This window comes from Coturnix japonica, chromosome 19 (assembly GCF_001577835.2).
Source record: "Coturnix japonica isolate 7356 chromosome 19, Coturnix japonica 2.1, whole genome shotgun sequence".
Taxonomy (NCBI): Eukaryota; Metazoa; Chordata; class Aves; order Galliformes; family Phasianidae; genus Coturnix; species Coturnix japonica.
Window position 1 is genome coordinate 8135179 of NC_029534.1, and position 24569 is coordinate 8159747.

At 49.7% G+C, this 24569-nt stretch overlaps 1 protein-coding gene across 1 annotated transcript in view; it reads right to left on the reverse strand.

The window, feature by feature from the left end:
* Positions 1 to 5273, reverse strand: part of MNT (MAX network transcriptional repressor) — a 24011-nt gene extending 18738 nt beyond the window's left edge. The window contains exon 1 of the mRNA XM_015881067.2: positions 5142 to 5273. Coding sequence (XP_015736553.1) covers positions 5142 to 5217 — 76 coding nt within the window. The 5' untranslated portion in view covers positions 5218 to 5273. The remainder of the gene's footprint in view (positions 1 to 5141) is intronic.
* Positions 5274 to 24569: the final 19296 nt, after the last annotated feature.

The window sequence follows — 24569 nt, forward strand, 5'->3', positions numbered from 1 at the left end:
ACCCTCCAAGCTCTTTATTTTCTCATAGGAACTAAGTTCCCAGCAGTCTGTGTCCAGGACACAAACACTGTGCAAGCTGTGGCAATCTCTGCCTGCTGCTCCCTTTGCAAACAAGGTGAAGACACCGTCACAAAGACCCTCCAAGCTCTTATTTTCTCATAGGAACTAAGTTCCCAGCTTTCCATCATAGGGCTGAACAGAGCAATGAAGCGCTGCAAGGCTCCCACCCACTCACACCTCTGTGAGTGGAGCTGCAGCCTTCAGCCTCACCACCCGCAAGTAATGTGGGTGAGAGCAACACCAGCAGCAATGGGAGGACACAGCCAATCTTGTCACAGAAAAGCACAGAAAGAGGGTCAGCAATCCTTGCATAGCTGATGCTATTCTGGGGCCGAGCAGTCCAGGAATACACAGTGCCAGGGACTCTTAACTTCATTACCTAATAATCTGCCGGGTTTAGAATTATCTCCTCCCTCTGCCAGCCCAGTGAGCACCTCCCACCCACAGCAGGACTCAGGGTGATAGAAGAGGTGCAGGGGCTGGCAGCTGTCAGGGTACAGCAGCTCATACCTGTGGCATTCTGCCACACGAGCACTCCTCTAAAGGGATTTTAATGCCATCTTTAATGCTCCTATTTTGCACTGGGGACATAATCAATATTTGTAATTTATCAGCGGCAGCGCCTCTGCAAAATCAAGCAGCTTCCCTGAGTCTGCTCAGAGATGGTCAGATGTTCTTAGAGCACCTTACCACCACCAACAGCTGAGTGCGGGCAGAGCCACAATGCTGACTGTCACCGATTCCTTTAGGAGGGGCCCAAATGTCCTTTGGGCTCCTGACTATCTCTGCCATCAGCTGCAGATGCTCTGCACTTCTAACAGTGAATGCTCCCAGTTAAGCTTCTATGAGGCAGAGTTGCTGTCTGGACCTCAAAGCAGTGGCAGAAGTCAGGATGAAAAGCTCATAGACCGTGCTGAGAAGGGTCAAGAACAGACCCGAGTCCAGCTGCCCAGCAGTGCCCATCCCGCTGTTTGCCAGGCAGTGCTCCAGCTCAGCTGCAGCGCACACCTCGGGGGGGACAGCAGCACATCACTGCTGAAAGGGCTTCTGTGGGGGCCTCCCCGGCCAAGCAGGGGATGGGCAGCAGAGAGCAGGGGAGACGGAGAGCTCTGGTTCCCCATCCCACTGTCACCCCATCACGACATGGAATAGCAAGAAGCCTCCGATTGCTCATTATCAAATAAACGAGGCGCTGCTTCCTCATTCCTGCACATAGCAGAGGCTGCTCTGGCTGCACTTTGCAAGGGGGAGGCCGTGCACAGCACAGGGAAAGCGCAGTCTGAATCAGGGCTGAGTCATCCGAATGTTGCTGACATAAGAGGATCCGGCAGGAACAGCCGCGGTGCTTCCCGGTGCCTGGAAACCAGCCGGAGTGCCGGCACGGCGCGAGCCCCATCTGCACGCCTCGATCTGCACGTGACGTCAGCAGCGCCCGCACAGCACTGCCCGGCTCTGATGGCAGCACACAGCACACAGCACTGCCCGGCTCTGATGGCAGCACACAGCACTGCCCGGCTCTGCGGCAGCACACAGCAACGTGCCCGGCTCTGACAGCAGCACACGCACATGCCCGCTCTGAATGGAGCAGCACACATGCACACAGCACACAGCACTGCCCGGCTCTGATGGCAGCACACAGCACACAGCACTGCCCGGCTCTGATGGCAGCACACAGCACTGCCCAGCTCTGCTGCCCTCCGCACCCCCTCACGAGCCCCAAACCATCCCCAGTCCCACCAACTGCTGCTCACCGGGAACCCAGCCCGGCTGTCAGCCCGTGCCACGGTGCCCCGCCGTCCTAACACAGACACTGCGTCCGTATAGAAAGGGAAAGCCGTATGTTAGGAGTGCAGTGGGGACAAAGGATGGGAAACGCTTTCCGATGGGGTCCCAGGGCTGCCGGCACAACGCTGGAAGCACTGAGCCGCCCTCCTGCCCTCTGTGTCCCAGTATTAAACACCTCCAGGCCCCCCCCATGCTGAGTCGCCTCACTGATGTCATGCACACTTCCCACACCTTCTCTGCAGGTGTCACCATTCACTGTGAACAACAACAATTCGAGTCTCCATTTTCTCAGCCAGATGACTATGACACATTTATGTCCTATCAGCAAGAACAAAGCAAAACCAGCCTTCATGTAAACCGTGCCTCTGTAGCACCGACCAACACTGATATCAGTGGGATGGGCCGATCTGCAGCTCCCAGAAACCGCAGTGACCCCAGCATTCAAACCTGAGACAAACCAGAGTATCAATGAGATGCCCCTGTTGCCTGGTGAGAGGCGTAAGGCCACGAACGCACTGTGCTCCTGCCATGGAGATCCCTCCCCTCCAATAAAGCCATGGAGAAACATGGGAGGGTTGGGAAGGTGTCAAGAAACCTCACAGTTTGCATTCTAAGCCTCCAACAAGAAGCAACACAGATGATTCTCAAAGCAACTGTTCACACCTCCGTGGACAACTGATATCATGCTTAAGTTTGTTATTCCCATGCTTAATCGAAACCCACTCAGTCTCAGTGGGTCCACACAGCTGCACTTCAGTTACATCTCTTATACGAGACAAGAAAGAAATGAGGTACTAAGCAGGGGAAAAGAAAATGGATCAGGACTGCCAGAAAACCAATCCCACCTCGGCCACCAGGGCCCATGGTGCCCTCCCACCAGCTGCACAGAGCTCCATGAACAGCTCTGCACCAACTGAGGCTGCTCCGCCATCTGCAGAGCTTCACTTGGGTGTGCGGTCACTGGGCTCTGCTGATGCAAGGTGCTGCCTTTGGGCTTTTCTGCCAGGCACAAGCACTTTTAAGAAGCAGTAAGTCATGTATTCTGATCAGCAGTTCTTTTCAAGCTTAACAGTTTTCGTGGTCAAAGCAAGACATGGCAGTGAGGGCAGCCACAACCCAGTCCCATCTTCTACAGGGCACACAAAAGAAACTGTGAAGAACCACTGCCTCCCCTCCCAAGCCTGGGATGGCACCAGAGTCTGCAGCGACAGAACAGCGGCATGCTTCCAGAGTGCCAGGCAGGAAAGAGTGGGAAACGCAGGTTCTTGAGAGGAAACAGAGCCCATGTGCCTGCTGTGCCCACAGAGCAGAACGCTGGGACCTGACTTAAGCCTTACAGGTGTGAGTGGAGTGCTGAGCAAGGAGCTGGGCAGAACACTGCTGGCACTGCACCAACTGCAGCCAAAGCAGATATGGGCTGGGTGACTTTGTGCCACACACTGAGCCATGGCAGAACCAGACCCCTGCGTTAATCACAGGGTCTTGATAGTCTGAAGCTCATGTAACATTTCTGGGTTCCCATGAGCAGGACAGTGCACTGCTGGGCTTTTATGCCAGGGCTGTGCAGCTGTTGTGATGGGATGCTCACACCCACCAGCTCTCTTTGGTGCAATGAAGGGAAATAGAAAACTACCCTTCAAAATCCTATTTCCATAACTGAGAAAAGTTGAACAGTATCTGCTCGCCAGTCAAGATCCATGTGTGCAGAAGTCAGAAGTCTTCACCCATCACCCCTCAGCAGTACCAGCACTATTACCCACACCAGCTCTGTGCCTGCACAGCTGTCCCTGCAGCTGCAGTGCCACAGTTCCTCAGGGCTGACTTTCCTCCAGGTTCCATGCCTGGTCTCCCCTATGGAGGAGCCAAAGCTGACCACGTCCTCCCACAGGTTACAACATTGCCACAGCTCTGCCCATCTCCATAACCAAACTCTGAACCTACAGCATCTCCCATGGGCACTAAACACACCATCCTCATCCAAAATGCACAGCATGATCTAGATTTGCGTGGCTCACTGCAAACGGATAAGAGGTTATCCCATACCTCAGCCAGGCCTGCAGCCGTGCTGGGCCTGCAGGGTGCTCCTGCAACGTGACCACAGCAGTGTGCATGGTCAGCAGAACCAGGGCATGCTTTGTGCTGCACTGGGAAAAGTGAGAGTATTTGGTGCTGCACAAACACTCGGGGATTGGTCTGGAGACATCATGAATTACCCAGTGCTCTGCAGATGCATGAGGCAACCCAGGACTTGCCCACAGCCACTATGGCACTGCTGCCATCCCCACAGCACCAGCAACCAGGGGAGCAGCCTCTGAACTTCAAGCACAGCCCATGCTGCAAATCAGACAGCAACCCAGGCACAGGGAGCAGGGAAGAAGAGAAAGACACCCCTGAGTGCATGAGTGCATGTTTCAGCATCTCTAAGGGCTGTTTTGGGCCGCACCAATGGGAATGCCCCAAGCACACACGGCAAAGGACATCCCACCCAGCCCAGTGTGTGCCACCAGCAGTGACACGGGATGGGACACAAACCCTGTGCACTGCTGGGTCACTGCCCGTGCTGCAAAGTTTGATGCAAACAAAAGGTTTATCAACACAGGCAGGAGCAAAGCAGAGAGCACAGCAGAGGTATATATGTATATATGGGGAAAATAATTAGAAAACAAGTATTAGTTGCTTGTGGCTATATTTTCTAGCGCATATAGTGCTTTTCTTCGATTATACAATGTTAACCTCAATTCGGAAGCACAAGACACCCTCTAATTCTCGTCCATCGTCTCTGGAGTTTACAAATAACACAGACAAAGGAGCTCTGGATCTGTGTGTGTGTGTGTGTGTGTGTGCGCACGGCATTAGAGCGGGGCCGCCGGCGGCGCGGTGACAACGCACCAACGGCCTTTCTGCCGCATCGCCCCGCGCCGATGATGAGTCACGGCCGAACAAAGCGCGGCTCCTGCTCGGGGGGCACCCGGGGGGTGAAGCTGCGGCCGCCCCGCCCGAACGGCCGCGTTGCGTTGGGCCGCGTTGCGCTGGGGCGGGGCGGCCGCCGCTCCCCGCGGGAAACCGGGGCGTGGCGCGGCACCGCGCACGTGGAAGGAGGGCGGGGCCGATCACGTCACCCACCCCGCCCCTCCCACCGGGGCGCGCCGCCGCGCTCCCTGCGTGTCCTCGCGCGGCGGGGCGGGGGCGGCCCCGCGTTCCCCCCCGCGCCCCCCGTGCCCCCCACCCACGTCCTCGTTCCGCGCCGCTCCGACCCTCGCCCGCCCGGCCCCCCCCGCCGTCGCCGTCGCTCTCACCACGTGCGCTCTGCTGCTGCTGCTGCGCCTGCCACTCGAGGAAGCGGGCCGCCTCCAGCAGCGTCTCGATGCTCATGGCGCGGGGCCCCCCGGCTGCCGCCCGCCGCCTCTCCCGCCCGCGCCGCCCCGCCCCGCGGCTCGTCCCGACGGCGGCGGCGGCGGCGGCAGCAGGAGCAGCAGCAGCGCTGGCGACAAGATGGCGGGCGGCAACAGAAACACAACAGGCGGGCGCTGGCGCGGCCCCGCTACTACGCGGCGGACGGAGCGAAAACGCGGCGCGGAGCGGGGCCCCGAGCGGACGGGGCGGGAGGAGCGAGGCGGGGCGGGACGGGGCGGAGCGGGGCGGGGCGGGGGCGGGCGGAGCGCCCCGTTGGCCGCTCGGGGCGGGGGCCGGCGTGGGCGAGCGCCGAGGCCGGGGCGCGGCGCCGGCGGCCCCGAGGAAGGCGCCGCTCCGGGCCGGGCTCCGCGCCGCGCTTTGCGGGCCGCCCTCCCCCCGCAGTGCGCTGGCGGCGCCGCGCGAGCTGTCAGCGCCGTGCGGGCCAATGGGCGCGGAGGACAACAAGGCATGGAGCACCTCCACATGGGCGCCCCGCGCCGCCGCCGCCCGCCTTAAAGGCGCCGCGTTGCGCCGGGCGGGGCCGGGACCCCGCGGGAGGGAAGGAAAAGCGAAAGGAGCGGGCGGGGGCTGCGGGCGCGGTGCGGCACTGCGAGCACGTGGCTGCAAGTCCCGCTCGCGTTCCTAAGGCCGCGTGGGTTCGCCCCAGCGTGCCCTACGGTTAAGAATGTACCATCGTTCGTTAGACGCGTTCGCGATGGAATCGGCTGCAGAGCGTGAAACCCGCGGCTGTAGGAAACCTGGTGGGAGCGGACTCGGGGATGTCCAGAGGACTCTCGCAAACCCCGCGGCTCTGGGGCTCGTTGCAGTCGCTTTCTATAAGGAGAAGCTCGGTCAGGGCCAGCCCCGGCACCGCGCTCCTCCCGCCGCCGCGCGAGCCGCGTCCCGGCCGGGGGGGTGTCAGCCCTGAGCCCTTCCGGGGGAGCCGCCGGGATGGGGGGAACGTGGGGAGACACAGCGAGTAGTGCCCGCTCTGCCGTGGTACCGGTAAGGAGACAGCCCAGAGCACTGATTGCGGGCACCGCTGGGGTCTGTAGGCCTTCATGGGACCCTTTTCTCAGCACCTTACAAACCTCAACTGAACTTTGCCACCACGTTGGGTCTTTCCATATCAAGTATCTTGTATCTGCTTGTCACTGACTTCATTTTGGAGCTGGGAAAAAGTACCGAAGTGAAAGAAAACAAAATGAATCAGCAAACACAATGGAAGGGATGGGATAGGAAAACCATCATTTGCAGGAGATATTTTTCCTTCTATGTAAAGAACTTTGATTTACCAACCCAAGGCTGTCCTGCAGGATGCTAAGAGGGCAAAGCTCAGTGTGGGAATCCCTGATGATGCTCCTGGAGCTGTGGGTCACCTCTCCCAGGTGAACTTATGGTGCCTAACAGCCCTTGGACACCCCATTGCTGTGAGCACTGACAGCTGCGGTGCTGGCCGAGCTCACCTGGTGCAGCTGGAGGGATGTGTGCTGCACAGCTCAGTCCTCCGTTCTGCTCCAGTCACCCCGCAGCTCCTGCAATGAATGGAGCTGTATCTGCAGACAACCCTCTGTCCCCCAGCCCAGCTCAGAGCACAGCTGCAGTGCTGTGACCTTACACCAGTACGGTCATACGATCGTAGAGTCATTAAGGTTGGAAAAGACATCTAAGATCATCAGGCCCAACCCGCCCGTGGCCATGTCCCTCAGTGCCACATACCCTTGGTTCAGAACACTTCCAGGGGTGTGATCCCACCACTGCCTGGGCAGCCTGTGCCAGTACCTCACCAGTCTGGCACTTGAGTGAGCAGCACATTCAGACAGGACAGCAGAACAAAAGGTGCTTTTGGCTGCCTGGGAGGAAAGCCCCAGCTGGGACGTGCATTTGTGGCAGGCGTAGCTGGAGGTGCGGGCTGCAGTCTGCAGCAGTTGTAAGAATAACAGACCACAGATTCCTCCAACCACTGCTCTCTTCCTACCATGCGTAACCCTACAAACCATATGGGTTTACAGAAGGTAAAGGGGCCCAGTTCTCATTAGGGATCACAGCACTGTCACCAAACTCACCCTGACTTCTGAGGCAGCACTGCAGGCTGCCTGGGAACATCTCTTGCAACACACTGACCCCAAGGAGTTATTTGTTCTGAACCTTGAGCTCAGAAGGCTCCTGGCTGCTGAGCCAGCTCCCAGCTTTGGCAGCTGAAGGCACAAATCAGCGCCATTAAGCATTCATAATGTGGTGACATTTCCTGATTGAAGTCTCTCACTGCGAGCTTTCGGAACTGCCCAGTGCAGCAGTGGGAGCACAGCCAAACCCCATCAGCTGGGTATTCATCTGCTGCTGGAGGATTGCACTGAAAGGTTTTAATGAATCATTTGACCCTGTTATTAGGGACAGCAATAAACCAGAACACTTGGATTATTTGGACTGTCTTTGTGAACACTGGGGAGAATTTTTAAAACCTTGTACATGTGCTAAAAGCAACAAGAGGAACGGTTTCACCCCATTATGCCCCAGGCACACACAGAGGATGCAGGGCTGTACACACAGTGCTGCAGAGCACTCACACTGTCAGGGCTGAGGATGGTGGTTTGCTGTAAGGTCAGACCAGTTTTTCCCCACAGGCTGAATGGTCCCCTGGGTGCTGCCTGGGCTTCATGGCTCCCATGGAGCACCTGCAGGCTGACAGAGCTTCCCAGAGGGAGAACCAAGGCTCATACAGCGAGACCTGTGGCACTCCAAGATTGTATATAGTTTTAGTGGCTTTAGATTTCTTTACATATATCCAACCACCTCATGACCTGGACATCATACCTTGTACCAGGGATATGCTGTGCAAATCTGGGGGAGCAACTGCAGCACAGCTGAAGACCTGACAGTCTCCTTCCTCCTGTTACTCTGCCTTGGTCCTTCCCACCTACGCAGCCAACAGCTCCTTCCACAGACCATCTTCTGAGCTGTGCATCACGTGAGCTTTGATACGCTCACTCCTCGCAGCACTCACGCAGCCTTTCCCACTCAGAACCCACTGCTGCACCAGGAGCTGCCTGGATCAGATTGGGGCTGTGGGAGCGGCTGTGGGGCCCGCAGTGCTGGCACCAGGAGCTGTGGGCACCTGCAGGCAGGGAACAGCCACTGGGCCGCACTGTGCTCCCCTGTGTGCACTGTCTGCTGGGCCTCCCGGCTGTGTCACAGGATTCCACATCAGACAGAAGCTCTGTAGAACACTGTGTCCAAGCTGTGCTGTTAGTAGGTAAAGCAGTGCCTAAATGGGAGCTTTTTACTACAAAGATACTAAGTCACATCCCAGCCGGAAAGATTTTTACTTAAGTTGAATTGCAGCTGGTTTTAGAGCAACTTGGATAATGTAAGCTCATTAAATGTCTTTTAAAGCCCCAGCTGCATCACTTTCCAAAGTTAAAACATTTTCACTATTCCTGCTCTTTATGAACTTTGAATGAAACTACCTGAGCAGCTCTGATACGGCCTTTGTGCCACACGAGGGGAGCGCCCACATCCTCAGGTTCTCTGCTCTCTCTGCTCTAGCGGTGCTGCTTTCTGCCCCGTAGCTGCCGGCTGTCCAGCCGCGCTCAGCACCGCCCACGGCTCTCAGCCGCTCTGCTGGCACTCCAGACCCTACGACTCAGCCCCGGCTCAGCACAGCTCCACGTGCAGCACGCAGCTGCCCGGTGCTGAGCAGAGCAGCTCGCACGGTCACAGCAGGCTGGAGGAACGCAGGGCTGTGCAGTGCTGGAAATGGGGCTGAGCAGAAGCGATAGTGTGATTCTGTCATCTTCTTCAGAATTTGCGGTGGGTAAGAAATCACACCCCGCTCACGTGCAAGGTGGAGTTTAACTCAGTATTTTCACTCTGAGATTTGTGTTGAATTAAAAACAAAACAAAGCAAATCCCACGGGTGGAAATGACGAGTCCTCGACAGAAACACACCGACTTTTCCTACCATCATTCCGTTCACGGCGTTAATGACGTCGGATCCGGGCAGTCCCGGCTGTCAGCAGGAGGACCGCCGCCACCAGCCGCCGCGCTCCCGGAGCTTCCCGTCCCGAAGCGGAGAACCGCGCGCCGTCCCGCCCCGACCTGCGGCATCTCCCCGCTCCCCTCGGCAGTACCCGCAGCGCCGCGGCTCCCGCTGCCCGCGGTGCAGTGCAGCCTCCCGGCCGCTCGGGGGCGCCACAGCAGCGCGGCGCGGTGACAGGAGGCGCCGTTTCGTTCTGTTGCCCTGCGCCGTCGGTAGGCGGATGACGGAGCAATGGGAGCAGAATTGAACCTTCCCACCGATATCCCGTTACATTTTGTTGCCGTGCGACAGACGGCAGCAGAGGGGCTGTCTGACACAATGGCGGCTGACATGGAAGTGCACATGGAGCAAAGATGCGGCACTGAATTCCTCCGTGCAGAGAAAAAGGCACCTACTGACACTGTAAACGCTGATGGAGAGGAACTGTTTCCGTCTAGAGGCTGCTCTGCTTATATGCAGCACTGGAGAGATCTGCATTCATCCTATTGGTCCCTAATGGGAAACGCAGCCATAGGGCCGCAATTAAAATAAAACCAGCCCAGTCAAAAGAGGGTCACGGAATCACAGCATCATTAAAGCTGGGGAAGCCCAACCCATCCCTCCATGCTGCCGGCCGTGTCCCTCAGTGCCGCATTTCCACGGCTCCTAAACACCCTGGGGACGCCGACCCCCCCTTCCCCGTGCAGCACGTGCTGCTCACAGCAGGTACCGCTGCTCCCCGCCCAGCTCGGCCCGGCCCCGCTCAGTGCCCGACGTGCTGCGCTTGCCGGGGCGGGCAGCTCTGCGGCAGGGGGAGCACAGCAGCAGCCATCCATCTCCAGCCCCAAACAGTCATTGTCAATAACCCCACCATAAATGTCAACCCCTGACACGGTGTCAATAGCTTATTGTGTGAGCATAATGCGCCGCCTTGGAAAAGGCCAGTGCAAAGACCGGTTTGCTAGCCAGCATTGTGCAGTGACAATTACAGGGTTTTTTCCTATCTAGGGTCAATCATTTGATGGATGGAAGCTGCCGTATTTAGGTGAGATTATTATAGCGGTGCTGAATGGCAGCATGGGGAGCTGCTCAGTGCAGCGCTGTGCACACAGCCCTGGGCCCCTGGGGAGGCAGTGACCTCCGGGGGAAGCAGGAACCAGCCTGGAGAAAGAGGGAGGAAAATATCTGCTGCTCCCTGCAAATCCATGTGAATGGAGGACTCAGCAAATAGCCCTTAATAGATATTTTGTGCTTTTGATGATTTAACCAATTTTTGACCCAGAAGGGGAGGAGAATCAACACGGCCTGGGCCCCTGCAGCAGTCAGTGAAGGGGAAGAGTATGAGAAATGTGATGAAGTCATTACAGAAATCACACACTCGGCATCAGTGTCTGCACGGGGCTTAAATCCATGCAGGAGTGCACTGAGCTCCTCAGGCAGCCTGCACAATGACAGTGCCAACACTGCTGCTGAAGTTACGTACCAACATGCTACTTTATCTTTAAATACATTCTGTAGTATCTGTGTATGAAAATAGAAGTTTCTGAAGGGCTCAAATTGGATCAATTTGACTGAAGTTTTGAAAAAGGATTTTATTTAGATTTATGATAACACCTGCATGGTTCAGAAAAATACAGTGTTCCCTTTCTGTCTACATGTACTTGTGCTTGTACTGAACATTTGTATACCCATAACATGCAGCTACATGAAAAGAGAGTGATGGCAAAAGTGGGTTTGAAGGAACAACAGCTCTAAAAAGCATCCTTCGTTCTTATGGTAGGATTGCATTGTGATACACTATAAAATGAAATCTCAGTGACATAAAACACTGTAAGAAGAGATTTTCCTTTTAAAATCAGACACTGGACCGCTGAAGAACTCAAAGTTTGCCTCTTTCTTAAAGCAGTCATTGTCTGGGGCTGCTCTGACAAGGGCCAAAGCTCTCCAACCACCACAATCCAGTTCAGGCCATCAGCACATACATTATTCAGCATTCTAAAATCTAAAAATCAATGTTTTACACTGTGCAGCACAGCTTAATCTAACAACCCAAAGCCAATCTGTGAGCAATTTTACATGAGGTTTCCCCACAAAACCTCAAGAACCAACATTACAAGATAAAACAGGAGCAGTGAGTCCTTTTCCTCTCCCTGTCACACGCAGGTACCATTTCCCATGACACACATCAGGCTGGCAGCACACAGTGATGCTCAGTGCTGACTGCATCCTACCTCTCTTCCCCCTTGCAGTGTAATTAATAAGAAACTCTGCACAAAATGCTAACATGAGTCTTTTGAAATGTCCGTACTCTCTGTAGTATTAATTCTCACTGTTGTTTCTCAGTCTCAGTGTCATGAACCACAAGGAAAAGCAACATACCGTGCCTGCAGCCTCCAACCTACCCAGTGCACTGTGAGCCACAGGGCTGCAATCAACACAGACAGCAACTAGATATAAATAAACAGATAATAACAGATAGTTAATTCATCTGTATTCCCTCCCATACCAAGCAGACAATCAGGGCTTAAATAATTGATACTCTGCTTATGATGCACCTTTTATCCCGAGATCTCCAGGCAATTTGCAGCGTGTATGGATAGATTTTTATATTGCTGGAGAAAACAGAATAGAGAAAGATTAACTGATTGACCAAGGTCATGCTGCGTGAACGTATTCTTTCTGCTTACCGCTTAGCTGCAGAGCTGCTGTGACCTTGTAAAGCTAAAGGAAGGCTGCATTTTGTGAAGATAATCTCCCTTAAAGTGAACCATATGTTTGTGATTAGCCTTCCAAAAAATTGCTGGTTGTGTGAGCGTTCACCATCTTCTCTGGGATGTCAGAGCTGCAATTTTCTGCAGAGCCTGGAGAAGCAGATGCAAACCCCATCCCGCTATTCCAGGGAATAGTGGTACAGCATCTCCAGACACTCCTGCAAAATCCAGCCTGGTCATCCATGGCAGCTTCCCAATTATAACAAACAGAGTGATCAGGTGAGATTGTAGGAGATCTGTTCCCATGGAACATTTGATCCAGGGCAATGAAGATGTCACCACAGTGTCACAGACCAATTATTTTAGCAATGGACACTGGTCCATGTGGGGGAAACCCTTTGGGATGTAGCAAGGCTCCTGGCCGAGTGTGTCAGTTAAAGGTGAAATGGACTGGCAGGTTCAAAAAGAAGCCTCTGGCCACAGAGGTGTGGGGTGCTGAGGCTCCAGCACCCAGGAGGGATGGGGGCAGCAGCTGGGGCACAGCTGTGCCCCTTCATGGTGCTCTCACCAGCTCATGCCTCACAGCCGGTCCCTGAAGGCCTGCAGGTAGGGCTGGCATCCCCTGAAGCAGGCGGGCCCAACTGCTTTGCAGTGGATCTCCAAGCAGGAAGATGCTGTAGCATTTCACTGTCATTTGTTGCTGCCCTAAAGTGATTCTGAATAGCCGTGCCAGATTCAAATGCCAATCAGATGGGTGAGAGCAATGGGCTGCAGAAAAGAAGCCACTTGGCTTGGCAGGGATAGAAAAAAATCTTCCTTGGCTGCACAGCTCCCCCAGAAATGAGTCAGTAGGCCTGACGGAACAGAAAACACAAGTTGCCATAGAAACTCACATGCCTTCCACCAGGAGGAGAAAAAAAAAATGTAGGCCAATATTTCTGCTTAGCTGGCTCCTGCTCCTGCTCTGTTGCTCGGCCTGTCTGGGCTGCAGTACACCTCGTTTTGCTTTGCCCCCTGCTGAGCAATGCCCTTGTCCCCACTGCTGTGGAAAGCAGCCACCTGGTGAGAGAATGTGCACATGTGTAAGCACACTAATGTGCATACGGACACAAAAACATGCACTTGCACACACAGACACGGCTCTGAGGCTGCTCAGGGCTGGTGCTGGATTACTGTGAATCTGGAGCCCACAGAACTGAGGCGTGCGGGTCCCTGTGCTATGGTCACACTGTGAGCGTGCAAACAACTGACAGATGGTGACAAGTGACATTTTGGTTGGATTATTGCAGATGCCTTTCATTTAAATAAACACCTCTCCTGCATTCTGTAGTTTTCTCATCTGCAAACCAAGGGATGGATACATGAAGCCTTCTGCCACTCTGCAAGCATTGCACCAAAGGGGCAGGCACAGAGCTGCAGCCCAAGCCTTGCACTGCCCGCTGGGGAGCCCAAGGCTCATGGTGAGCAGCTGCCTCCCCGCTGCCATCACCTGCAGAACAGCATCCTAGCAAGTGGCTCTTGTGCACCACAGTGGGAACACTGCTGGACTGTCCTTTGGTTCATTCTGCCCCCAAGGTGCTTGCTAGCATTACTCTGTACTTTTCACTTCACATACAGGCAACTTGCTTTACTTCTCTTGCAGATTAAATAAAAGACAAATGATCTGCTAACTATTCAGTGCACTTTAACTTCCCTACAAATAAAAACAACAATGAAAATAAAAACAAATCATTGAAGAGAAGGAATCCACTTTCCCTTGTTTTCACCTGTAATCTTTTGTGACTCTTCTAAGGAAAAACAAAACCCACATGAAACATTCAAGCTTTTGCCTTTGTGTCCAGACAGGGCAGGGACCAGCAGGACCCATTGCCCAGCCACCAGCAGCACAGAGGGCATTTTGCTGCTCTGTTTGATAGTCTCCAGCAAACACACCGTGTAGTGCCTAATTCAAAGAGCTGCACATTTGTGATGAATGGACTCTGGATGCTGACAGCTGGAGGGACAGGTGGTGGGGGTAACACCTCCCCTTCCGGGGGGGGTTGGGGAAGAGGAGAACATCTTAGTCCATAAGTGATTTATGCCATTTGGGCAGTGATGTGATTGTTGGGTTTAACATCATTTTCAGATCAGGTAAAGACAACTTAATGCAATTATCTACTGACTGAGTGAAGAAGTATCCATTAGTAATAATTCCTATAACACATTTACTTCAAGAGATTCTTACAGGAAAGGTTTTCTTTTTGTTGTAAAATAATGAATGAAAAAAGAATAAAGAACTAATAGAACTGTTTTACGCTTAAGAAGTGTGATCTGCAATGGCACGGAGCCATCCCACAGCAGTGATAGCTGTGTAGAGCAATGTTAGAGAGCACCCAGCTCTTTAACAGTAACTGTAATAGAATTAGCTAATGATCACTTATCTATATATATGTATGTGTGTATGTATACACACACATGAGTCTGCTTTGGGAGTGGAGGAGTCAGTAAAACTTATTTTAGAGTTAAAATTCCCTGTGTAGGTTTAACAAAAGTAGAACAAAATAAAAGAGAAACTTTGCAGCATTTTCACAGGGGAAGGTAGAGTCTAATTCTGTGTCTGACTCCGTATGTGGGGCACTTCCCTCTGGGAAGGAACGAGTACAATAACATGAAGTTAAAAGCCAAAAAGTCCTCAATTCAATACAAGGCAGGAACTTCAGGATCCATTAAAACTCAGCAATAGTTTATGGAGCAGTGTTCTGCGAAAGTATAAAGTGCAGAACTGTTCACTGTTTGCTCCAGCGCTGAAAACTACTGGAGAAATGTGGTCTCCATGATATCATCACCCAGCTGAGCTGGGTGCCATTGTTGAGGGCACAGAACCAGGAGTGAGCAGTAGTGCCAACACTGGGTGCCATGCTGACGTAGATCACAATTATTCCATTGCTTCCCAGCATTTTCCAAGGAAAAAAAAACCCAAGAGTCACTGAAAAGATGTGTTTCACTGAGCTCAAGGTAAGAAGTGAGAGCCCCCCTCTACCTCAGGCTGATGAGTTTTCTTCTTACCAAAATAACTGGTCAAGTCTAAGTAAGAAGCTTACCAAGAATGTTTTTACATTAGACATGTAACAGCAAATGTACAAAATAAGCCACTAATCAAGCTCTCACATCAGGTTTGTGTTTACATGGAAAACAAAAGAACAGAGAAGAATCACGGAAGATATTTTCTGTTCAAGGTAAGTAACAGGCAACCAACCTTCCAGAATACTGATTTAAATGTTACTGTTTACGCTGAATTTCCAGGAGTTACCTCATACAGAGAGTTTTATGTGTTGAAAGGAAAAGAGATAATTGGTAAGTAATCAAAGACTTCTGCCTGGCAATTTACAGTCAGTTTGGGGCAGGCTTCCTGTGGAGAGGAAAACCAGATATCAGTAGGATGCTAAATGATAAAAAGCCCCTATGGAAGCAGATCTACATCCAGTCACATCTTCTGAAAGAAATGCAGCATGACATAAACCTACCCTCCTAGGGAGGAGTCCTGGTGTCAGGAATGTGAATCCTTTGTGGCTGCTGCAGAGCAGTGGGGAAGGTTTTTCTCTCCATGCCATCGCTGGCAGCCAGCCATGGTGCTGCTTTAGGCATTTGTGTCTAAAAACTCCACATGCAGCAGGGGATCGAGAATGGTGAGAATGGCATGAATAAAACTGTGCACACAGAAATGCTGAGTGCGCATCACCAGCAGTGCTGGCACAGGGCACTGTGCTGCTGGGGACATGCGGGTCTGATGGAGGCAAATTGATCAGAAATAGTGTTTTCTTAGGAACAACTTTTAACTCAATTTTTCTTTCAAGTGAGTTCTGACTCACAGAGATGGATCTTCTCACAGCCACGTGCCTCTCTAGAAGGCTCCATGCCAATGCCACACAACCCAGGAGCTCAGAGTTGGAGCTGTGCATCCTCTCTGTGCAGCCACACAAAGTGCCATGTGATGAAGGTCTCAAGAAAGACAATCTCTAAACATCTTTATAATGTTAAGAATTAAAAATACATGTCTCGTAGCAATGGAATACATGCTATGCTGGTGATTTCAACTGTTTGTAATAACCCCAGATCAACTTTTTTCTCTCACCTTCTCCAGATTTGAAAGCTCAATTAATTTTGTGCTGTAGCTCAGTCTACCACTTCAGCCACATGTGGCAGAATGACAATTCATGCAAGACGATGGCTAATTTTTGATATCTTCTGCTACCTAATGACAGGTGTGCTGTTCTAAATAATTAGCTTTCAAAAAGGGATCCCCTTAACCCTTCTCCAGAACTGGTTAGTGATCTCAGTTTTACCCCATTAAGCTCCTGACAGCTCAATGTATTCACATCTGTTACCGTTTGGTAGTTTGATTCTGAAAATACAAATTGCTTCAAGAATAGCTTCTTTCAGGCTCGTGATGCAGATCAAAATCCATCTGTTTACTAATCAAAAGCCATATTTTAACCACAGTAGAATAGTGGCATCAGTAGTAACTTAAGACTTTCTCTCTGCCCTAAATGTGATAGGGAGTACTCTTAATTTAAGATACACTTATTTGCATTATGTATCTTAAATGCAAGTAATCTGCTATTCAGGCAACTGTACTCAGGAATTAATCAATCTGTTTGCATTGCACTGAGTCCTCAGACAACTTTTACATTTTTTTACATACAGGCTCAAGCTGGAGGCCTGTTACTTTTTTTTTTTTTTTTCCCCTTCAATTCCAGGTAAAGCTTTGGCCTTTATCATCCCACGTTATGGACTTGCTACAGCAGCTCTGGGAGAGCCAGGCAGGTTTATATATCTAGTCAAGGTGGAGATCCTTATATTTATTTTCCAAAATGCAAATCTGAAAGCAGGAGTTCCATTGCACCGTGTGACAAATGAGGCTGTGTGTCAGCCTCCAGCTGCACAAGGCATTTGGTTTTAAAGGAGTGACTGAGATTGTAAAATTATGCCATATAATTTGCTGTGCTATTAACTGTGATTCCTACAGCATGGCCAAGGAATGGCAAATGTCAGGTCATCAGAGGCTATTATAGGATAATCACCTCTCCAAATGAGAAAATCTGTAGACATTAAGGAGCATAATTCCCCATGGAATCCACTCTTCTAGGTGGGCTGCTGCCTCACAGCACCTCACTACAACAAGAGGTAAAAGCTGGCCGAGGAAAAACTTACCAAAAGGCAACAGGAAAGGAGTAGTTCTAAATTAAAAGAAAGCTAAAACAGGCAGAAGTTCAGAAGACAAAATCTTAGGTGATTTTTGGAAACACAGGACAAACAGAAGAAAGATCTACATTAAGGTTTCTGCTATCTGGATGCTTACTATTTCAACTTGCCAGTGTTGTCTACTGCTAGCTTTTCACAGAAAACAGTGAAGCAGAGGGTGCAGAGTTTTGAAATATTATGATCATATTCATTACCTATTATGAAAGGTTTGAAAAGTAAGGACTACTGATAGTGCCTAAGCAAGCAGACTGTGTAGGTCTCCCTGCCAAGAGCAGTATCTGACACGTGGTTTGCATCTGGAGTATACAATGAGGGGCCATGAGCCAGCCAGACAACACTTCTCTGCAGATTCAGCAAGCCAAGAACATGTGGGACATGAGGTTTAGACTGGATACAGCAGTTTAGAGTGTCTGCTGGGAGAAAACTAATCCAGGATTACAGCATATTGTTCAAATGGCATGTGGTAGAGAGCAACAGAACACACTTGTGGCAGGTGTTTTCAGAACAAATTATTCTTTACATACATCCTAACTGAAAATGTTAAATGGAAGCAACTGTGTGGTGGACAATGGAAGAGAACACTGGAAGTTCAGAAACAAAGTGCAATGTCACATAAGACAGCTGACTTCAAAAACTGAGAAATGTGAACTCTTTATAAAAGATATCAAATACTGAGAATGGAATTTGAATGAATTTGCTATAAGGTTGAAGCAAACTATGCCTTCATAGTTTTCAACTATGAAAACCCTTCATAGGGTTTTCAAGTCACCACCATGTAATTATTATCCTCTTAAGCACAGCATAAATATTTAAATGTATATTAGGGTGACTTGTCTTGTTTTGTATTCATTGACTCCATGTTAGAATCAAACCCTGTTCTTTTTAAGATTATTTATAAATGGGTGACTAATACTAAGCAGCTAAAGTCAATGCTGAAGGTACCTGTATATGAATTACAATACATTTGCAGTTAAGGGTACATAAGGATATAAAAATACTGTTAAAAAAAACTAGTTCAATAATTGTCTTAAGTACAGGTCCAAAGTCTGAAAATACTGATCGCTGACTGGGGACGTCCCGGTGGATTGGAGGCTGGTGAATGTGACGCCCATCTTCAAAAAGGGTTGGAAAGATGATCCTGGCAGCTACAGGCCCATCAGTCTCACCTCAGTGTCCGGGAAGGTTATGGAACAGATAATCTCAGGAACCATCATGGACCAACTAAAGGTCAGCCAGGGGATCAGGCCTAGTCAGCATGGGTTTATGAACGGTAGATCCTGTCTGACAAACCTGATTTCATTCTATGACAAGGTGACCCACTTGATAGATGAGGGTAAGGCTGTCTATGTGGTCTACCTGGACTTCAGTAAGGCCTTTGACACTGTCCACCATAACATTCTGGTAGAGAAGCTGTCTGCCTGTGGTCTGGAGGGGCGCACGCTCCACTGGGTGAAGCGCTGGCTGGATGGCCGGGCCCAGAGAGTTGTGGTCAATGGAGTGGAATCCAGTTGGCAGACAGTCATGAGCGGCATCCCCCAGGGTTCAGTGCTGGGACTGCTTCTGTTTAACATCTTCATTGATGATCTTGATGAGGGGATTGAGTGCACTCTTAATATGTTTGCAGACAACACCATGTTGGGAGGGAATATTGATCTGCCTGAGGGGAGAAGGGCACTACAGAGGGACCTGGATAGACTGGATCGATGGTCCAAGGTTAATGGCATGAGTTTCAATAGGGCCAAGTGTTGGGTCCTGCATTTTGGTCACAACAACCCCAGGCAATCCTACAGGCTTGGGGAGGTGTGGCTGGAAAGCTGCCTGATGGAAAGGGACCTTGGTGTGCTGATGGACAGTGGGCTGAATATGAGCCAGCAGTGTGCCCCAGGTGGCCAAGAAGGCCAATGGCATCCTGGCTTGTTTCAGGAATGGTGTGGTGAGCAGGACTAGGGAAGTCGTCCTGCCCCTGTACTCGGCATTGGCGAGGCCTCACCTCAAGTACTGTGTTCAGTTTTGGGCACTTCAGTACAAAAAAGACATAGAGGTACTGGAGCAGGTCCAGAGAAGGGCAATGGGGCTCGAGAAGGGCTTGGAAAATCAACCCTATGAGGAGAGGTTGAGGAAGCTGGGGCTGTTTAGTCTGGGGAAAAGGAGGCTGAGGGGAGACGTTATTGTTCTCTTCCAGTATCTGAAGGGTGCTTACAGTGAGAGCGGAGCAAGTCTCTTCTCATTGGTGACAAGTGACAGGACGAGGGGAAATGGCCTCAAGTTGTGCCAAGGTAAGTTTAGGTTGGATGTTAGGAAACACTTCTTTACAGAAAGGGTAGTTAAGCACTGGAATAGGCTCCCCAAGGAGGTGGTTGAGTCACCGTCCCTGGATGTGTTTAAGAGCTGTTTGGATGTGGTGCTCAGAGATAGGATTTAGCAGAGGGTTGTTAAGAGTTAGGGTACTATGGTTAGGCTGTGGTTGGACTTGATGATCTTTGAGGTCTTTTCCAATCTGGGTATCTATATCTGCTGGAGCTATTTTCTCTATATATCATGGACCTGCTAACTGTGGCACTGGATGGATCTCCTCTGAGGTCTGAACAGAGCTCTGCAGGTGCAATGCATTGCAGCACAGAAACCGTCAGTAAATTATGGACCCTATGGAAAATTCACAAAGTTTTGAAACTAATTATAGATTTTACCCATTCTTTTCCATGATGTATGGTAAATCTGCAAGACCCTATAGTTTATTCCTCCCCAAAAAGAAAAGCCTAAGGGACTTTCTAGGATAGTTAACCTATGACCACTACATTAAGGCTTCAAAACAAATGCAACTCATTTGCTCAGAGATGACAGATTAATAAATTGTTCCACCTCATTAATGTAATACCTTGTGGCAAAGCTTAGAGGAAGTCTAGCAAATGACATAGGCCAAAGGTCAGCGCTCCTTTTCCAAACACAAGGTTATAAGCACACACAAACACAAATGATCCAGTGGATTTACAAAAGGACAATAGGAATACTAGTTTGGGCTTAAGCAGTACTTGTCAGGGTAAAAAATGCAAAGCAACCTGTAAAGGCATAAGGAATGAAACTGAAATTGATGCAGCTATGCTGGAGACTTCTCTGAACACCATCCTTGGCCGTGCAGGTGCTGCCAGCTTCACTACATGCTGGGGCAACTTGGAGACCTGCAGTGCCTGTGAGCAAATCCTGCCTGCTGCTGGAGGGCACACAGCTGGGATGCTCTAGGGCTGCCAGCAACCAGGAGGGGCATCACTTCCTGACTCCCTTCTCTAGACTGGAGCATCAATATAAAATAACAGAGAGAATGAGAAGTAGCTTAGATACAGTCTTGCAATTCCAAAGCCATGAATCAGGATTTTTTGTAATTTTTTTTTTTTTAAACTGCTTCTACACCTGTGGAAATAGGTGAATATTGGCTAAACTGTGGACAATTTTGAAATGATTATAAAGACTGAGTGCAACAATGTGAATAGCATCACTAGGGACCCAGGGAGCACACACTCACGCCAGTACAATGCATGGAACTCTACACGGTAATTGTTTCCAGATTCACAACTAGAAACTATCTGAACTGTCAAGTTAAGAATCTCTGGTGTGCCAGGCCCAACAAGCAGCATGAAATTACCTGATATCAGCCACAAGTAGTGAGTGAGGAATTCCCCTTGTGAAGGAAAGCTGTGTTGGAGCAGTAGGGCAGAGGCACAGGATGCTCAGATGGGTATAAAGAAAATGGGAGCTTGAAAGAGAGCTCGTCTACATAAATGAAATACCAAACAGCCACTGTCAGGGCATAAACCAAAGATGTTCTTCTTCAGCTTTAACACACACATCTGTAAACTGAGAGCTACAAAGCTGAGACAGCTTTCTAATGACCTTGCTTGTGAAGTCCAAACAGGGCTCACTTCAGACACAGAGAAACCACTCCTTACCTTTAGGCTCCTTTGTTTGCTGATTAACGCTGTGAGGGTGACTGCAGCAACCCATTATAAAGTTATGCTCTATTTTGCTACTAAAAAACATATGAAGTAGATTTAAAAAAAAAAAAAAAAGTTTCTGTAAACAAAGATATTGTGCAGAAACAAATGTTGTGTTCTGTTTGGCAGTAAATAAAATGTGGCAATTTTAGATTTTGCTATTTGTACCTTTTTCAAATAAAATACTGAACATCTGAAGCAGGAGAAACTGCTGTAGTAGAAAGAAAATTATAACAACCTCACTGATGCTAGAGATGAATTCTTACTGCTACTTGCGCTGAAAAATGACTTGTATTTGACTACTCTTTTTTCCGACAGGCTCTAACTCTTCCTCTGAAAGGGAATGTTATTTTTGCCGTTCAATTACATCTTAACCATTCGAACAGACTGAGCTCTACAGAAATATATGGACTCTCCTTTCAGATTCCCTTACTCAGCTTTTACTTCATAAAGAGTTGTGTTCCAAGGTCAGAACTGATTAATCTTGACCTGTGAACCACCAATGTGTAAAGTCTTAATATCAATGTATTACCCTACATGGCAAAGTGAAAGTACTCTGTATCCATGACAAATAATGAACTGAATTTTTCTGACTTTACTCTTCAGTTGCTAATTAAGCACTTAACTACAAGCTGTTAACTCTTTCGTGCTCTCTGGATAAATTATATGTCTATAAATAGAGTGAAATCATTGAAGTATATGCTATGGACATACCCCTTCCCCAGGTACTTTACAAGAGACTTGCTAAGCCGGGGATGCTCATGGTGGAGTTTCTGCAGGCACATTTCAGCCTTGGGAAGAGTTCTTCATTTACAAACACATGTTTATGGCTTCCAATACTATTCTGGCAATGGTTTTGTACTACTGCTACTATGAAAAAAAATCTTTCTATTCCTGGTAATCTATTTTAGAAATTAAAGCATGAGACAGAGGCAAGTGAAATTGTTATTTTAGAGGAAATTTGTTTGCTAAATGAATAGCCATCATGAATTAATATATACAGCTAAAATAATAATAATAATAATTAAAAAAGGAGTTTGAGGGGAAAAATCTAATCTGAACTGACCTAGCACTTCAACTAGTGGCTGGGGTTTGACCTCGATGGTCCACCTCGGGTTGTACATCTTGATGGCTCCAACCCAAGCCATTCTACAATTCTATGATACTGGGGGGGGGGGGGGGGGGGGGGGGGGGGGAGGGGGGGGGAAACTATTTCCTTCTTTTATGTTCATTAATAGGTACTTCTGAAACATGCACCTCATGCATCCTTCTCTCACCTAGTTTCAACTCACTAGAGCAGTGCAAGCCCGCGCTGCTGAGGTGCTCATGCCTGGCAGGTGCAAGCAGTGCCTGCAGCCAGCTGGGTGCTGATGGAACACGAGGACACACCACACACACTGTAGGTGCCTTTGGTGCTGCCTCCCCACCTGGGATTCCACAACACAGTGGCAGCAATGCGGAATTGCTGCAGTGATCCAAGGGCAGCAGGGGCTCAGAGCTGGGGGTGGGTGTGGGGGGCTGTCAGAGTCCCACAGCTCCATGGGCACAATGCTTCCAGCAAGGGGAGCACCGATGTCTGTGCCAGTCCCACAGAACAGATCTCCCACTGTGCCTGCAGTTTCCTGGCAGTCTCTTGGAAGAAAAGAAGCACACCACGAAGCGTGACTTACATCGCCAGACACCACTAAGTTAACCCGGAGACACTGAAGTCAAAACAAATTTACCCCGCACTTTTTGTAATTGTAACCAGGACTTGGTACATTGGCTGCTGTGACAATGCAATTAGTTGTGCTGAACAGACACCGGGAAATCACTTCCAGAATACATCAGGGCAGCCCTGCATGGGTGTTTTCAGCAGTAGATACTGTATTTCCTGCAGATCTGAGGCTGTCCAGCAACAATACAATAAACCTATTTTTATCTTTAATCATTCATTCTGTAGTTCTGACAGGCACATTAAGCACTGCCGTCTAAAATTAGCTCTGTTCATGCTGGAAGCAGCCATTTATTCTATTGCACTCTTTTTGTGTGCTTAATATCAGAAGACTTCTGGGAGACATTGCACTGTTTGTGAGAGATTTTTTGCAGTATCCTGATTGGGTCCTGGAATGCAGTACTGCTATTAAAATTATTGTCCTAAAGCCCCGTGAATGTCACATCATTAAAATCTCCTTTAACTTGCAGAAAATACCAATCAGCTCTCAAGTAACTTAACAAAACAGCACAATAAGATTTTAAGCCAGGTGTTGAATTGTGCCAAAAGCTACCCACCACCACATGTGAATATAAAGCAATTCCTCCCCTGGATACTTGTGTAATTTCACTGCCATCATCCCAGAATAAGAAGCACAAAGCTGCCAAGTTTCTCCTGGTCACAGAAGCCTGGAAGGCAGCATGTGACATAGATCTGCTACAGACTTCATCTGCTCTAAATCAATGTCCCCTCTTCATTTTTGGATGCTCCATTTGATATTACTGTTATTATTCCTGTGGTTGGATTGATCAACCACTGGATGTCACTATCAGTCTAAATACATAAACCCAAATAGCATTTGTTTGTCATTAGAAAATGTTTAAGGACAGGATGAATCTGAGCACAATAAACAGCAACGATACTCAAAGACGCAGAAAGCATTTGCTCACATCTCACATTTGTTTCAAGGACGTGGTATAAGTGCCTGATTCAATATTCTTATTTGGGGTTATTCACGTACAAATCTGATAACCACTTGGATTTCACTGCCCTCCTGACAGTGAGTTCACGTCCCTTACTGTGTGATTCCATGGAGAACCAGCACACAGAATCCAGCATCCTGCAGAGCACTGCTGAGCTTCCACCGCTTGGATGCGAGGTGCTGTGCAGTGCTCAGCGCAGTGGGTGCCCCTCCCAGGGACAGCCCGAACTGAGGAGACCCAGAGCTGATTGAGTCTTCAATGTTAAATTCCATTCAGACCAATCCAATGCGTCCAAAATCACAGCTACACAAAATGCCCCGAATTCAGGAGCCATCCAGGTACAGCAGCGAACTACAAGAGGAGAAAGAGAAGCTTCTGTTTCTCTAGAAACAAGCATCAAGTATCGAAGGAAGGGAAACCAAGCTCAACTGCCGTGTGGGTTTACAAGCCAGATGACCTGGTTTCACGAAGGGTGAGGAAAGCTGCATGGGCAGTATAGTTAGTACCCTCCAGCTGGATAGAGTAAGCGTCAGATCACTGAATGAGGAGCAAGGTAATGGAGTATATGAGCCAAGGACCACAAGAGAGAAATCAAAATGGAAAATGCAGAAAAATGCACTGCTCACACCCAGGTGAAGCACGCTCAGAGCACACGCATAGAAACCCATCCCTGGTCACCAGTGAGGCAGAACATTGGTC